The following is a 15,831-nucleotide window of genomic DNA, read 5'->3' as shown; positions in this document are numbered from 1 at the left end:
GAGGTACGAAGGGGGAAGGAGATGAGGAGGAAACCCGGGGGGGGGGGGGCCACAGTAATAAGCATGGAAGGGGGAGGAGAAGGGGTAGGATGCAACGCACGCACCCCTCCCCCCGCACCCCGAACACACAAGACCTGCAACCAAAAAACGCAGAAAGATGGGGAAAAAGGACAGGAGCTTAGCAATACACACGCAGGGCGGAAGAAGGGGATTCCAAAGAGGGGATAGGGAGGGAGGAAGAAGATATACCAAGAAAGATGTATGTAAATAAGAAACTGTATGAATTGTAAATATCAACACAAAAGTTTCACACTGTAAAATTGAAAAACGCCAATAAAAACATTATTTTTTAAAAGATATAAGAGATTCAGGTCAGGTGGGACAGAAGCAGACTGGGTTAATTACAGATAATGTGGCTATAAACAAATATAGAAAATAAAGGTAAAATAAATAATTTGAATTTGAATATTATTTGCATAAAACCATTAGAAAAATGGAAGGATTGGGAGTGGCACGGTGGTGAAATGGTTAGCACTGCTGGCTCACAGCACCGAGGACCTGGGTTTGATCCCAGCCCCAGGTCACTGTCCATGTGGATTTTGCACCTTCTCCCCGTGTCTTTGGGTCTCACCCCCACAACCCAAAGATGTACAGGTAGGTGTATTGGCCACGCTAAATTGGAAAACATTTAAAAAAAGAAAAATGTAAGGGTTATAATGGGAAACTTTAATAGCCAAAAACGGATGCATTTTGGTTAAGTGGGATGTAAAGCTTTTAAAATCTCAAACCGAATACAACACAACTGGTAAGTGCCCATCTCTGGGTTTAGCAGAGGCAGAATGGTGAAAGTGGGAAACCTACTGTTTTCCAGGCGATCATTTAAATATTTTAATGTAGGGCAGCGCGGTGGCCCAGTGGTTAGCATTGCTGCCTCATGGCACCAAGGTCCCAGGTTCGATCCCGGTTCTGGGTCACCGTCTGTGTGAAGTTTGCACATTCTCCCCGTGTTTGGGTGGGTTTCGCCCCCACAACCCAAAAGATATGCAGGCTAGGTGAGTTGGCCATGCTAAATTGCCCTTAATTGGAAAAAATTAATTGGGTACTCTAAATTTAGGAAATATATATTTTAATGTGTTTCACAGCTTCCCACACTTTTCTGGCCCATCTTATCTTCCACCTGGGTCCTTCCAATCTTTGCATCCACTCCAGCCACTGCTATCTCGGTCTCAATACCAACTCCATCCCTGATCACTGCCCAGCCTGCAAACCTGGCCCTGACCCTGGCCCCGGCCCCTCCCAATTTCTCTCTCACTCCTCTCCACTGCCCAAATGTGGTCTGGTGTCATATATATATATCCCTTTGACTGCTAGCTAACCTCTCAATATGGTTGGCTGTGTCTGGGAAATAAAAAAAATTCAATCAGATCCTGCCATTAAATTTGGCAGGAACCAAAGGGAAACCCTTCCTTCCAAGTTTCCAGAAGTGTTTCTTTTTAACCTTAATAGCATGGGAGAAAACAAAGTACAGGAAGAGAAAACAATATTAAAATATATGACATAAAAGACAAAAACCTAACCGGTTCAGTTGCAAAATTTGTTCGACAATAAAGATTGCTTTGAGGTATTTATTGCCTACCTGCTGATGTTCTATTGCTGAGAGTCGCTCCATAAGATGTCCATTTTCTTCCTCTTGTTTCTTCAAGGCAGCAGTCAATGCACCCACCTTAAACTGCATAAAATAGTTAACCTTTCAATATCTATCAAAATAATTTACCACACAAATGCTTATTTTTTAAATAATCACCAAAGTACCTCAACTCTTAATTTCACAGCCGGGAGAGCTCAACCTCTCAACTGACTTTAAATCTTCAAAATCATCATAATTACTACAATCAAGACATAATATCATGCAATAATTCTGCCTTCAGCTGCTCCAAATCACAAAGAGTCTGTGAACTCGAGCAGCAGCTGGATTCACTGATGGGCATATCGGTGGTTGGCTATTTCTTGGATCAAATGTTTCAAGATGTAGTTACCCCACAGCCACAAATTGAATCAGAGTAAGTAGTCACTGGAGAATGTAAGAAAGAGACCGGCAGTGAAGGAATCCTTCAATTCAAATTCATGTTTCTCATCTTCCACAGGTCCTGTAAGTGAGGAAGGAGTTGGGTGGGAGGAGGCAGCAAGGATTTCAGAGAAGGGCAGCCAATCTGAAGAAGCACTTTCACAGGACCCGTGCTCACCCTCCACCAGTGCAGAAACACATCTCTGTGGAGACTACAGTAAACATAGCTAGGTTGTGATATGGTGAACTACATATCACATGTCTCCAGGAGTGGAGAACCCCCATCGGAGATAACAAGGCTCTCCAACTACTGCTCAGTTGGACTGTAACTGAGCTTCAGGGTTCATTCAAAAAAAAGAACACCTTTGGAATAACAAGGGGAAATGTGTGTGGTTCTGTCAACATTTACAGGAGTAAAACAAATCCTTGACGAGAGATTGGAGAAGTCCATTTCTTGCGTGAGTGCCATGATGTCTTAGGCATTTGTACTGATGTCCATCTCCATGGAAAGAGTAGTTATCTGTGTCATGATCAATCGTGGCAAGTAACCTAGTGAATACTTGCCATGATCAATGGCCCACTCAGTCTATTACATTAACCAGAATAGAGGTATGCCTCATTTTGGCTTTTGTTTCACTGAAGGTCAGCCAAATGCTCTTCAGTTCTTGGCTAGCAGGGAAGTGCTTTTGAATTTTAAGGTGAAAGATGGAGAAAGGGCAAATGGAAGTGGGGGACTCTCCTCAAGGCATTCCCACTTCTCATTCTTTGCCCTGCCTTATTCTCAAACAGATACCCATATGCAGCCGCCTATCCCAGTGACTAAGAGTTCCCTTTCACAGATGCAGGTTTTGGCAGATCCTTAACATGCTCCAAAACCTTGAGTATGACACCCATGGACATTCAGCTTTCAGAGCAGGGGAACTGTTGAATGGAGGTGGGTTCAGGTGTGATCGCTGAGGTTAAATGTAGGCTTTTACCAGGGCTCATTCCCAGGTGAATAGGAAACCTCTGTGGAGATGCGATCGGTCATTTAAATATTTAACTATACAATTAATTAATGAACCTAGAATTTTGACTGAACAGCCAGCATACGGGTTTCTCAAGTTCTGTGGATCTCGCCAATGCATCAATGTGTAAGCATAGTGGCCAATCATTAATCAATAAAGCTGACAGGATTGAAAGCCTTTAAACAGAAACTGCATAGACGCTGGGACAGGATTCGTGGACTTGCCCGATAACAAAACTAGCGCCACACCTGGACCGATTCAGCAACCGTGGTGGGGCCATGTGGTACACAACTGATTACAATGAGAAATGGTGCGGGATTTGCCAGGTCCATGATTGACACTCGGGAAGCTGACAAGCTGCAACTGGATATATACACTTCACTCCCCACACACACAATCCCAGCCAACAAGATGACACTGGTTGCGCTGGAGCACGCCCATCTCGCTGATGGGTTGGCTGGGACCAGATGGTGCCTAGGGGGGTGTCCTGGGGGAGACTCATACAACCTGTGGCCCCCAAGTTCACATTGGGCAGTCAGCAGTGTGCACAGCCCCCCAAGTTCACAATGGGCAGTCAGCGGCGTGCACAGCCTACCACCTGCTGTACAATTGTCAGCAAACTATGACGATGTTGGACACTTTCTGTACCCCCTCTCTCCTCCTCAGCAGCCACGGCGCCTGTTTCATGATTTTTAAAAGCACAAGTGAACCTCGCTGTCGTGAAATCGTCCCTGTGGAGCCAGAGAATCACAGAAGTCCTGGAGAATATCGGGTCAGGCCCGCTAATTAGATGCCAACAGTGTTTACTGTAAGTGTATTCTGGAATGCACTGACGCCGCTGTCGAGGCACCGGAGAATTGTGAACACGGCACTCGACATGATTTTGGCGTCAAAACCAATTGTCCGCCCAATCGCGTTTCCCAATTCCAGCGTCAGCCAAAGGAGAATCCCGCCTCGTATATTTGAAGACATACAAGATTGATACAAGTGATCAAAAACTACTTCACCTGGTTTTCAGTCATTTGTTTCTCAAATTTGTTCTTCTCCTCTGTGGTTTTATCAATGATGTTGTTCGTCTGCCAAGAAAACAACTAATGGGTGACTTTTGCAAAGTGGAATATAAAAGATACAACTTATTAAAACAAACAAAAAAACACAAATTGAAGTTCTGAGCTGCAATTCAGTAGGATTTCTTAGTCATGAACTACGAAACCAGATGTACTTATTAGAAAGAATAAGCAAAACTTAAATTAGCTTCCAAAGTATATTTTCTACCATACTTACCCCAAACTATAATACATAAGATACATGAAGCAATCATTTGAAACCAAGATACTCCTTTGACTTCCATGAATTCAAGAAATGGAGAGATACTTGGTGCAACATAAAGTTCTGCTCCAATATACTAATCAGGCTTTTACATGAGTTAGCATACTCCTAGTTACGGCCAGCGGCAAATAATTGCTACTACATGATTAGATACATTTATAATTACAATAATGCAATTACGAATAGCTGCAATTAATTCCATTTCTAGTCTCACAATGTAAATGCTGACAAAGCAGCATTTATTGCACAACCCTATCCTATGAAGATGGTGGTGGGAATTCTTGTTGAAGTGCTGCTTGTGGCATTCCCTCAAGTGGAGCAGGGAAGAACAGCGTGACTGTAAGACCAGTGAGGCACTCGAGTAAACACATCAGACAGATTGAGGTTTGGGTCTAGTTGGATGTAAAGAGCACAATATTGTTGCAGGGGAAGAAAGAAGGACGTTGGACGAGTGAGATGAACAGATGGATTGGCAGGTAAACACCCCATGGCAAAGCCAGCAGACTGGCTCATAGGCCAGCTAGCAAAAAATGAGGGAAATGAGGCTTTTCCAGCAGAAGAAGTTGCTAAACAATGAGCTAGCAAATAAAACAGGCCCAGGAATTAAACCAATGCTATTTGGCAAAAACAGGAGCAGTGAGGAACACAAAGGCATGATCTCTATGGACCCCTGCAACAGGAGTACAATTGGAGTGCCTTATTTACATTTAACAAACTAGCTGAACTCCAGTAAATATACTGTTGTAATGCCATCCTGTGGTAAATGTTACAGTTAGAATTGACAAAAGTCAATTGAAATTTGACTTAGCCACGAGCACATAAATTACATCTGCTGCCCTTTATACCTTGCCCAATATTCAGTTTGAACATCCAGAGGAGCATAAAGCTGACAGAAAATGCAATATCATCCATTTTGTGCCCTGTTCAAATTAAATTTCACCCCGAGTTCAGCTGTTTGACAAATATGCAACAGTAGGTGGCACGTTAAGCTCATAGCACCACCTCTAACATATTATTAAATTGTTAAGATCATTCATCATTTTCAATATCTCACAGGCAGATAGATGCAAGTTGAAAAATGTCAAATATTACAATTATAAAAAATACATGCAATTTACAATAGGTCACTCACTGCATTTTAAAATATATACAACTGTAAAGTAAAACTAATATGTCACAGGATGACAACAGCATCATGCTTTTTCTATATTATATTTTTCATTTCACTGCTTGAATTCATAATATACATTTATATAATGTCTAGCAATTTGAACATTAGGATCCTATAGATAAAATGGAATTGGGAAGTTTATTATTCATTGAATCCTTGGTAATTTGGCTATATGCACGAAAAAATTGTGAAATTTATACAGGTCTATTTCAAATTTATTAATGAAAAATCACTGAAGCATTGAACAGGTTTGTTGGCTCCAACAGTCACTGGAATCAGGTTTGGGAGTGGGAGAGTTTAAACTTTACGATGTGTGGGCTTTTTAATTTGAAACAGGTTCCCATCTGGAAACCAGCTTGATTGGCAGGCTTAACTGGGTAGCAGTGCTGGCGGTGGTTCATTAACGGTAGAGTGATCAATGACGTGGATGGGGGCAGAGGGAAAGAGGGTTGGGGGAGATCATGGAGTTGAGGGGATTGTTTATAGGCTGTTAGTTTACAGTAGTGCTGTAAAAAATAACTCAACTGATCGATCTGGGCCTTCTCACCACCTTTTACCTATTGGGTCTTGAGGTACAGGAAACCCAGCGGGTTGGAAATAGGAATCCTGTTAAAATGAAGATAGGCAGCCTCCTTAAACGATTTCAACAACCAACCTGCTCCAATAGTGGGTTGAACGTTTGCTAGACAGACTGCCTCCATTAAAGGCAAAAGTGGGCAGGTTTATGGTATCGAGTTCCTGTTGCAGATGTTTAACATTTTAATATTCCACCCAATCAAACAGCCCGTTTTTAGGAGTTAAAATTAACCGATTGTTTGTACTTCAATGGACCAAAACCCTCCTCCCCCAATTGAATCGGTGTCAAAGTCACTTCAGCTAGGTGAAGGCTGATATCCTCTTCCAGCTAAAAATTTGTTTCAAGGAAGTTTGATAAAATTTGATCATAAATCTTAGTTTTCTACCTTCCCCTTGAGTGCTCCCTGGGCCGCCACTAACCTTGCCACTTCTGGCAGCACGGTGGCACAGTGGGTTAGCCCTGCTGCCTCGTGGCGCCGAGGTCCCAGGTTCAATCCCGGCTTTGGGTCGCTGTCCGTGTGCAGTTTGCACATTCTCCCCGTGTTGGCATGGGTTTCGCCCCACAACCCAAAAGATGTGCAGGCTAGGTGAATTGGCCACACTAAATTGCCCCTTAATTGGAAAACATGAATTGAGTACTCTAAACTTATAAAAAAGAGAAAAGAAAACCATGCCACTTCTATCTCGAACGAGGCGATCTGATCACTCTGATCAGTGGCTGCTTTTTCTAGTTCCCAGACTGTCGCCTATTCGGCCTCAATCGCTGTTTCATCCTCTCCAGAGCCTCTTTGAAGGGGGCCATCGCGATCACTATGGCCTCCTGCATGGTTGTCATGAGGTCCTCCTTGATGGTGTCCATGTTTAGGAGCTCTTGCGTTTGTAGTTCCATCAACTGTCCTGTCGGTGATGGGCTGGTGTTTGTGTTGTCGCTCCCTCTTGAATCGCCACACAGCCTGCTCTGCTTTGTTCCTCATTTCTGCGGTTTGGGCTTTCCTTTCCTGGCTCTTGCTTCTTATGCTGCCTTTTCGGCTTTTCTGCTGGCTTGAGGGCATTTCCTTGGGTACTAGTTCATTCTGGGGTGGGAGTGGGTTTTTTTTTTTGGTTGGTTTAGTGGTTGATTTTTGAGTTAAAAGTCCAAAGTTGCAGTTTCTAGGGGAGAGCCACCTTTTGTGCAACTGTTCAGCACATCGCCACCACCGGAGGTGAGATCTGGCATTTGATTGACATATGTTTGGCCTGCACAAAACTCTATAAACAGCAGCTCATATGTTACAGCAAGCGATTGTGTTATTTCAAAAGCTTTTTTTTAGAAGGAGCTGAGACAACAACAGGCCTGTGATAAAGTGATCTCAGTTGTGTATATAATAAATTATCACTTGTATTTTCTATTGTCTGTATGTCGCCTAATTGAAAATAAATTGAATCAGTATTTTTAGCCAGTACAAAGTGATCCTAAACTTATATACAATGTACTTCAAAATGGTAAAATGTATGGGAATCCTCTGCGAACTGCAGTGAGCAATTTACCATAAACAAGGCTAATTGGTATAGCTGAGCTATGCTGCCTCACTGTAACAGAAAGAAAAGCTGCAGGTCTCAGACTGAAAAGTGCACTGTCGCTTATCGCTCATCAAGTCATCTGCATAAGACAACAATGTTGGGAAAAGCTCAAGAAATACAGTAAAATTAACAAATAAAACGGATTAATTTTATGAGCTACTTATGTAAAATAACACTTTATATATCCCAAAATCAATACAAATGCAGATGCAGCAAATTTCAGTTTTAGAGGGGAGTCAGCAATTCTGAACAGCAAAATCAGTTTCATATTGAACTCAAGAAGCAAAATTTTTAAATATTATATTCAATTTTCTCAAGTATGATACAGATAATCGTAAAACTTTTTTCTATTTTTTTTATAAATTTAGATTACCCAATTATTTTTTCCAATTAAGGGGGCAATTTAGTGTGGCCAATCCACCTACTCTGCATGTTTTTGGGTTGTGGGGGCGAAACCCACGCAGACACGGGGAGAATGTGCAAACTCCACACGGACAGTGACCCAGAGCCGGGATCGAACCTGGGACCTCAGCGCCGTGAGGCGGTTGTGCTAACCACTAGGCCACCGTGCTGCCCTAGATAATTGTAAAACTAATGGTATAATATTGATAGATTCTGTTAAAAATGACATGCACGGCTGAACAGCATGGAAAGCTGCTTCCATCTGATCTTCTGTTGGCACCAAACTTATGGTCAAGAAGGTATTTACCTGGTTCAGTAGGCTTTCCTTTTCCTGTTTTATCTGTTCATATTTATTAACAGCAGTCTTTAAATCCTCTTTCAGGTGGGCAATTGCAGACTCAAGAAGCATCTTTTGTGTTGTTGCCTTTTCCTTTACTGTTTCAGATTTCAGCTGTATCTCAGTACGCTCTAATTTGAAAGCTTCTCTGAGGAGTTATAATGAAAAATGTAAAAAATGAAAACATTTGTAATGTATGATTGGGTAAAAAAATATATACTGATGCAAGCATAGTGACATAGTGGTAGATCCTCTATTGTTCGACGCCAGTATCGGAATTCCCGATCGGGCAGAGAATGGAGCATTGAGGCAGAAAGGACCCCAAAATCGTTGCAATGTTTCCTTTATGCATTGTTGAGATCCCCCCATTAAGCACTGACCACCCCCCACTCCAAGCAGGAAATCCTCCGGATGGGATTTTGTGTAAGTTTGCCCAAGGATGGCCCTGACACAGTGGACCCTGCGGTGGGTCAAAGGAGTTGATGCATAACTGAGGTACCCTCAAAAGTCCATCGGACGTGCCCCTGTAGCCCTCTGGATGGCTACTTACAAAGGATCCCGGGAAATATGGCCACCTGCAAAGGACTATGGGAAATATGGTTAACCCAGGACTCAGACGCTCAGAGCTTATGTATATTGGCAACTCAGATAACTAGATGCTATCGAAACCCCCAGCTACTTTGCATTCTAATGGACCATTTCCCCAGAACCTGTACTCAGGTAACAGACACAGAAACAGACTCATCGGCACCACTCCCCATGCTCAGGGAGCCCAAAAAGCCACGGCCAATGACTGCTCAGGACACACCCCGCCATCAAGGTACCCGCCCCTTTATTGGCCAAAATCGAAGGCAGTAATCGAAGCCTGCCGAATTATTGGGTCCAAAGCTAAGGACTGCCCAAAAGAGAGCGAAACCCCAGAAGGATAAAGAGAACACTGCCATGTGTTCAATCTCTCTTGGCCTCGGCGCTCGGTCTCTCTTGGCCCCGACCTACGCCTAAAACCAAGTGCAGCATCACGACCAGAAGACAAGTTCAAAACCAACGATTGCTACCAGACGGATCAGCCCAGAGAAACAAAGTCACTTCTCCAGACCCAACCACGCAAGATCCGAACAAAGGCCTTGCTCCCTGCATAAAGCCGGATGCCTGAAGTTAAGTACAGGTTGTTGTAGTGTTAGGTATAATTTAGCTTGTAGTGTTTTATGTTGAATGTCGAAGTAATTCTTGTGTGTAAATAAACTATCATTGAACTTGAACTAACTAACTGGTTGTTTGGTCTTTGATCGATATCCGGTAAAACCTTGTGGTGGTATCATTTGATACCTGGCGACTCTGAAAAGCAATATCATCATTAATAACTGTCATATCAGTATCCAGTTAAAAAGAGCAACATTATTGGCGTCTCCGGTGCGAATTGGCAACACCCGTCCCACCAACTGGCAAGTAAGGGCAACATTTCCCTCCGCACCCCCCCCCCCCCCCCCCCCCCCCCCCCCCTCTCAGCACCCACGCATGAGTGTGACCTGAAACTCTCTTACAGAACTCCCTCATCAAAGAGCCCTCGCCAGAGAGCCCTACCTGAAAACTGAACAGCAGTCCAGGTAGTAGAGTGAAACATCACTTCATTTTCAATTACCCTTCGCTAAAATCTGCTGCTTCAGACAAGTGTTTAAAGTAGCAGCTGAAAGCCAAGTATATTTCAACCTGCTTCAAATCACTTAACAGCCTTTGAAATGCAAATCTTCCATTCAGCTTCACACAGCAATAAATTACATTAGCCAGTTATTGATACTTTTATTACTCGAGAGAGTAACAAGTGCTTTCACTTCCTCTTTTTCACAGCCGAAAGTATTTAGCTGCTTTTGATGCGGTGAAAAGCTGTCAATCATAGCAAATGTTTATAAACATCGTAGTTAGCATCAAAGCAAGGTACAGGAGATGCATCAAGCTTAAAGAGATTGAACAGCAATCCACCAAGGACCTGTTTGAAGCCTCCTTCTGAAGTTAGGCAGCCCCCTCTTAAGGTCCAGAAGCATCCGGAGCTCCCCACCCCGGCCTCATCCCCTGAAACCCCAATCGCACCCCTCCAGGACTTCCCTACCCTTGGGCCCTTGAACTTACCTGGCCTTTGGTGCCCAGATATAGACTTCAACGTCCTCCTGAATTTCCACCTCTGTCTACTCCAGAACAGCTAATGCAAGGACTGGAGAGCTGCTGGCCAATTGGATTGGGCAGAAAGTCCAAGACAGGGCTTTCTCCCAAATGAGGGGCAGAAGCCCCACCTGCAGTCACTTGGCACTCATTCAAGTGTGCACTGGCTGCAGGGCAGTCAGGGTTGGCAGAGATGTGTTCTCTGCCAACTGATTGGATGGCAGGAAGGGAAACCCTGCCATCCGAAAAATTCAGGCTATGGTTTTAATTCAGGACTGGGACAACGGTGGAGGTGAGAGTGTGGTTGAGTAAATCAATCGTTGCTGAACTGTTGTGAGAGGCTGAGGCTAGTGAGTTTGGATCACCCCTTTACATTGACCTACATTGGTCCCCCTCGTCAAGCTTTGTCTTAATTGTAAAACTCATTCATGTTTTCAAATCTTAAATTTCAGCTAGCTGGGGGGAACGAGCTACGGTACCTGCAGCTCAAAAACTTCCTACGAAAGGAGACAAGGACATACCCACAACCGCCACGACAGACACTACTGGAAGACCTACTGGACGCAAGTATCCTAGAGAAAGGGAACTGTAGTGACATGTATGACCGACTGGTAGATAGGGACGACACCGTACTGGACGCAACAAGGAGGAAATGGGAGGACGACCTGGGGATGGAGATCGGGTGGGGACTCTGGAGCGAAGCACTGCATAGGGTCAACTCCACCTCCACGTGCGCAAGGCTCAGCCTGACGCAACTAAAAGTGGTACATAGAGCCCACTTAACAAGAACCCGTATGAGTAGGTTCTTCCAGGAGGTGGAAGACAGATGTGAACGGTGCCAAAGAGGCCCGGCCAACCACGCCCACATGTTCTGGTCTTGCCCCAGACTCGTGGAGTACTGGACAGCCTTCTTCGAGGTTATGTCCAAAGTGGTGGGAGTGAGGGTGGAGCCATGCCCGATAGTGGCGGTCTTCGGGGTTTCAGAACAGCCAGATCTATTCCTGGGGAGGAGGGCAGACGCCCTTGCCTTTGCCTCCCTGATCGCCCGCCGTAGAATCCTGTTTGGCTGGCGGTCAGCAGCACCGCCCAGAGCTGCGGACTGGCTGTCCGACCTCTCGGAATCTCTCCAAATGGAGAAAATCAAATTTGCCATCCGAGGGTCGGACGACGGCTTCCACAGAACGTGGGAGCCATTCATGCAACTGTTCCGGGACCTATTTGTGGCCAATGTACAAGAGGACGAATAGTCGGGGGAAGGTAGCGGGAGGGGGGGGGGGCTACAGGTTCGTTACGGGGGTTCGATGGCTAGCTAAGGCCCAAAACCAAACTAAATAAACATGTTGAGGGGGGGGGGGGGGGGGGGGGGTGCGCAGTTACTACTACGAAGATGCTTACCTGTAAATATGTATGTTAATTTTTGCGTGTTTGTTTTTTTTCTTTTTTCTTTCTCCTAACAATTTGTAATTTGTTCAATATAAAATATGAAAACTGAATAAAAACATTTATAAAAAAAAAAAATGTTTTCAAATCTTTCCCTATCTTTGTAATCCTCTCCAGCTCTACAACCTTCCATGTTACCAGTGCTTATCTAAGTCTGGCCTCTTAAGCATCCTCGATTTTAATTACTCAACCATTGTAGACCTCAAGCTTTGGAATTGCCTCACTGAACCTTTTCACCTCTCTTCCTCCTTTAAGACTTCCTTTATAGGGTGGTAAATAATGAAAATAGACTATAATTTGTCAAATTGTTCCTTGGCTTATGACTGGATAGATCAATGAAAGATTTAATACTCACAACTCAGTTTTTAGCTGTTGCTTCTCATTTATTGCACTTTGCAGTTCTGCTGAAATACTTGCTCTTGCGGCATCCAATAAAAGATCTTGTTCTTGCAATTTTTCTTGCATTTTTTTCTGCTCAGCCTTTTTTTGGGAGACAGGTAGATAAAGAAACGCTGTTAACAATAGATAGCATTTTCAAAAGTAACCTACAACATTAAACAACAACTGCAGTTAAAGACCATTATCCATACTGCAAAGAAAGAAACACAGAATGCAATGTTCAGTATATAGTTACCGAATACTATCAGGCAAATTGATTTATAAACAGATAAACCAAGTGCAGCGAATTTAAAAAATACAGGAAAGCTTGTTGTTTAGTTTGAACACAGCCCAATAAATGAAGCCATTTCTAGTCCCCTTGATCTCTCTGCAGTCATTGATATGATCAGCACACCATTCCCACTGTTTGTCACTCCTCTATTGATCTGCTTGGTGGAGCTGCGTTATCTGGTTCATATCCAATGGTAGCCTTTCTTTCTACTGTCACTGGAGGAGCCATCCTAGGCCCTCTCCTTTTGTCACCATCATTCTCAGAACTTTATTGAGTCAGCTTTCACATTGTGATGAGGACGCCCAGTTGACCATTTCTTGAGTCATCTACAACCTGTGTTGCCAGACGGCTTAATCTTAGATGATATGTAATTCCTAAAATCAATCAAAGATATTAATCATCTTTGTCCCCTTTAAAATATTCTGCATCTTCAGTTCAGTGCAGCTTAGCAATGAAAGGGGAGGAGTTCCTATTTGATCTCAAGGTAAGATTCTGATCCTATATCTCTGCATTTACAAAGACTTGTATCTCCATAACAATAGTCAGCCTCCATCCATAATTTGCAATTTCCAAACACAATTACTCCACTGCCTCCTGGTATGGTTTCTATCCTCTCCATAAAATTCATTCATGTAAAATTCAACTAACTATATCTTATTGTACACTATTCTACGTGCTCATCATCTGTCTTTGCTGATCCATATTGCCTCCACTTCCCTACTGCTTCAAATTGAAAATATTAATTTAATTTAATTCACAGCACCAATTAGAAAGAAACCCAAACACTGAAGTCCAATAGTGCAACGATGAATGCTACACCACTACCAGATGTGTGATTCAACAGGCCATGTCATGCTGAATAAAAACTTCAGATGCCCAGACAACCTTCTCAATGCACTAGCCCAGAGTCTTTAGGGTGGTAGAGGTTTGCTGTGTTCTGCACAACACTGCACTGCAGCAAAGCTTGGACCTGCAGGATGAACAAGGTGAAGTGCTCAGATCCCCCTCAGATGATTCAGAGGATAAGGAAGAAGAAGGGAAAGAGGGTGACGAGGACAGTACACTCGAGCTGCACATATCCTGTCATCCAGGATATTCTTATTAATGCAAGGCTCACTTTTATTGCACCAGTGGATCTAGGTGACAATGAATGCAATTGAAACTCTCCCCACCCTTTGCTAATGCCATTGACTAATCAAGCACCTCTTCAAAACCACCCATTGGTCCCCATCAATTCATGTCTTCACACTCATCTTGAAACTGGTGAAAAGTGTATGTTGTTATAGCAATTCAGTCTCCCTGAGTGAACTGTAGCACACCACCTTAAACATACACATCCTCCACCATCAGCGCACTGTGGCAACAGCGTGTACCATCAACAATTTACACTGCAGCAACTCAACAAACCTCCTTTGACAGCATCTTTTAAATCTGTGACCTCTACAACCTAAAATAAGGATAGCAGATGCATAAAAACACCTTCGCCTGTGAGTTTCCCTTAAAACCACACATGACCCTGACTTGAAACTATATCGCCATTCTGCTACTGTCACTCAGTCAAAAACCTGGAATTCGCTTCCTAAGAGTACACCAACGCCAGAAAGATTGCAGCCATTCAAGGCTCACCATCATCTTCTCAATTGCAATTAGGATGAACAACAAATGCCGGCCTTGTCAACAATGTTCACATTCCATGAAAGAAAGAAAAAAAAGACCTATGAGTAAGTATACTGAACAACCTCCCTCCAGTGGAGTCTGCTTGGCAGGTCCGAGCAACCCCACTTGAACAGTTGAGAGGGCAAGCTGCTCCCATGGCATTCTCTTCTTCCAGGTGCAGGCCCAGCAGTGATGCAGCTGTGACTGCTGAGCTCCCAGTCCCTCTGAATGGCTGACAGCTCATTGGGGAAGGCGGCCATCCCTTAAAATGACAGGAGCCCGGACGCCAACGAATTAGTTGCTGGATGGCCATAAAATGTGGCTGAGAATCCCAAAGCAGCCAAGGGAATGTTGCCCCGAGCCTTCGAGCCTGTTGTCATGGCCAATACAATACGTACAGTACTGCCTCCTGAATATATCTCTCAATCCTTATCCAATCCAAGTAATACCCATCAACACAAAACAGCTATCCCTCTCCAAATAAATCTCAATACTGGTTGTTAAATTCTGTTTAACATGTGAAATTCTTATAGAAAATGTCTCACCATGCACCTTCCAAAAAACCTATACACACTACATATTCTGCATCCACTTATCTATCCAATTGTTTACTTTTAAAAAAGCACCATCCAATACATTTTTCAACTTCTGACATAACATAAAGAACTTAAACTAAGGACTTAAATTAAAAAGAGAAGAAAAACAAAAAGTCCGCACCAAGTAATATATTTTATCGCCAAACCTTTAAGGATGCTTGATGTTCTATTATCAGTTTAGCATTCTCCATGGAAATAGAGCGCAGTGCACCAGTTAATTTTGTACACTGTGTATCTAGCTGGTCATTCAAAGCCTGATAGAAGAAAACAAAATCTATAAAATCTTCTAGTATTAATATTGTATTCACAGAGTATAATGAGAACATTTATACATCTACTTGTAAATGATTAAAATGTACCGAGACACAAACAATAATGGCAAAAGTCATTCTAACCTGCACTTTTTCTGCCACATCCTTCATTGATGCATTCTCTCTCTGAAGATTGGCATTTTCCTCCTGCAGCTTGCTCAACATCTGTTGTGTTTTCTGAAGAGATGCATTTCAGAACAGTGATGACTTGAGATAAAAATCAAAAATAAGTAAACATATAAAGATTTGTTTTGCAAACGTACCTTGCCTTCATCAGCCATTTGAGATATAGTGGATTCTTTTGCATCTAGAAGTCATAAAAGACACAATATCAAATGTACCTCCGAAAGACTAAAAAGGTTGGCAAGGTCTAAAACTTCTGCACTAAAAATTACATCACATGCAAAATGCTACCACACCTCAGTTCCATGATGGACCTGCCTATGCAAAAATTTACAATATAGTCAGGAGAGGTTTGTACCAGATTGTTAGCAATATACATTGGTGTAGTGTCTTATTTTAAACTTAAGGAACTTAACCAAGATGGTTTGATAGAC

General features: G+C 43.1%; 1 protein-coding gene across 13 annotated transcripts in view; it reads right to left on the bottom strand.

Moving 5' to 3' along the window:
- LOC119976006 (coiled-coil domain-containing protein 150-like) overlaps positions 1-15,831 on the bottom strand; it is a 154,911-nt gene that overhangs the window by 97,195 nt on the left and 41,885 nt on the right. For all 13 annotated transcript variants that reach the window (XR_005462849.1, XR_005462843.1, XR_005462845.1 and 10 more), the window contains 7 exons: positions 15,538-15,581; positions 15,359-15,451; positions 15,110-15,217; positions 12,397-12,521; positions 8,418-8,595; positions 4,080-4,148; positions 1,637-1,729 (listed from right to left, as the gene is read on the bottom strand). Coding sequence is in view for 3 of the 13 variants with exons in the window: in XM_038816036.1 (XP_038671964.1) it covers positions 1,637-1,729; positions 4,080-4,148; positions 8,418-8,595; positions 12,397-12,521; positions 15,110-15,217; positions 15,359-15,451; positions 15,538-15,581 (710 nt within the window). In the remaining 10 variants the exon portion in view is untranslated. The remainder of the gene's footprint in view (positions 1-1,636; positions 1,730-4,079; positions 4,149-8,417; positions 8,596-12,396; positions 12,522-15,109; positions 15,218-15,358; positions 15,452-15,537; positions 15,582-15,831) is intronic.

This window comes from Scyliorhinus canicula, chromosome 13, assembly GCF_902713615.1.
Source record: "Scyliorhinus canicula chromosome 13, sScyCan1.1, whole genome shotgun sequence".
NCBI lineage: Eukaryota > Metazoa > Chordata > Chondrichthyes > Carcharhiniformes > Scyliorhinidae > Scyliorhinus > Scyliorhinus canicula.
The sequence above is the reverse complement of the archived record's forward strand: the minus strand, read 5'-3'. Positions and strand labels throughout refer to the sequence as shown.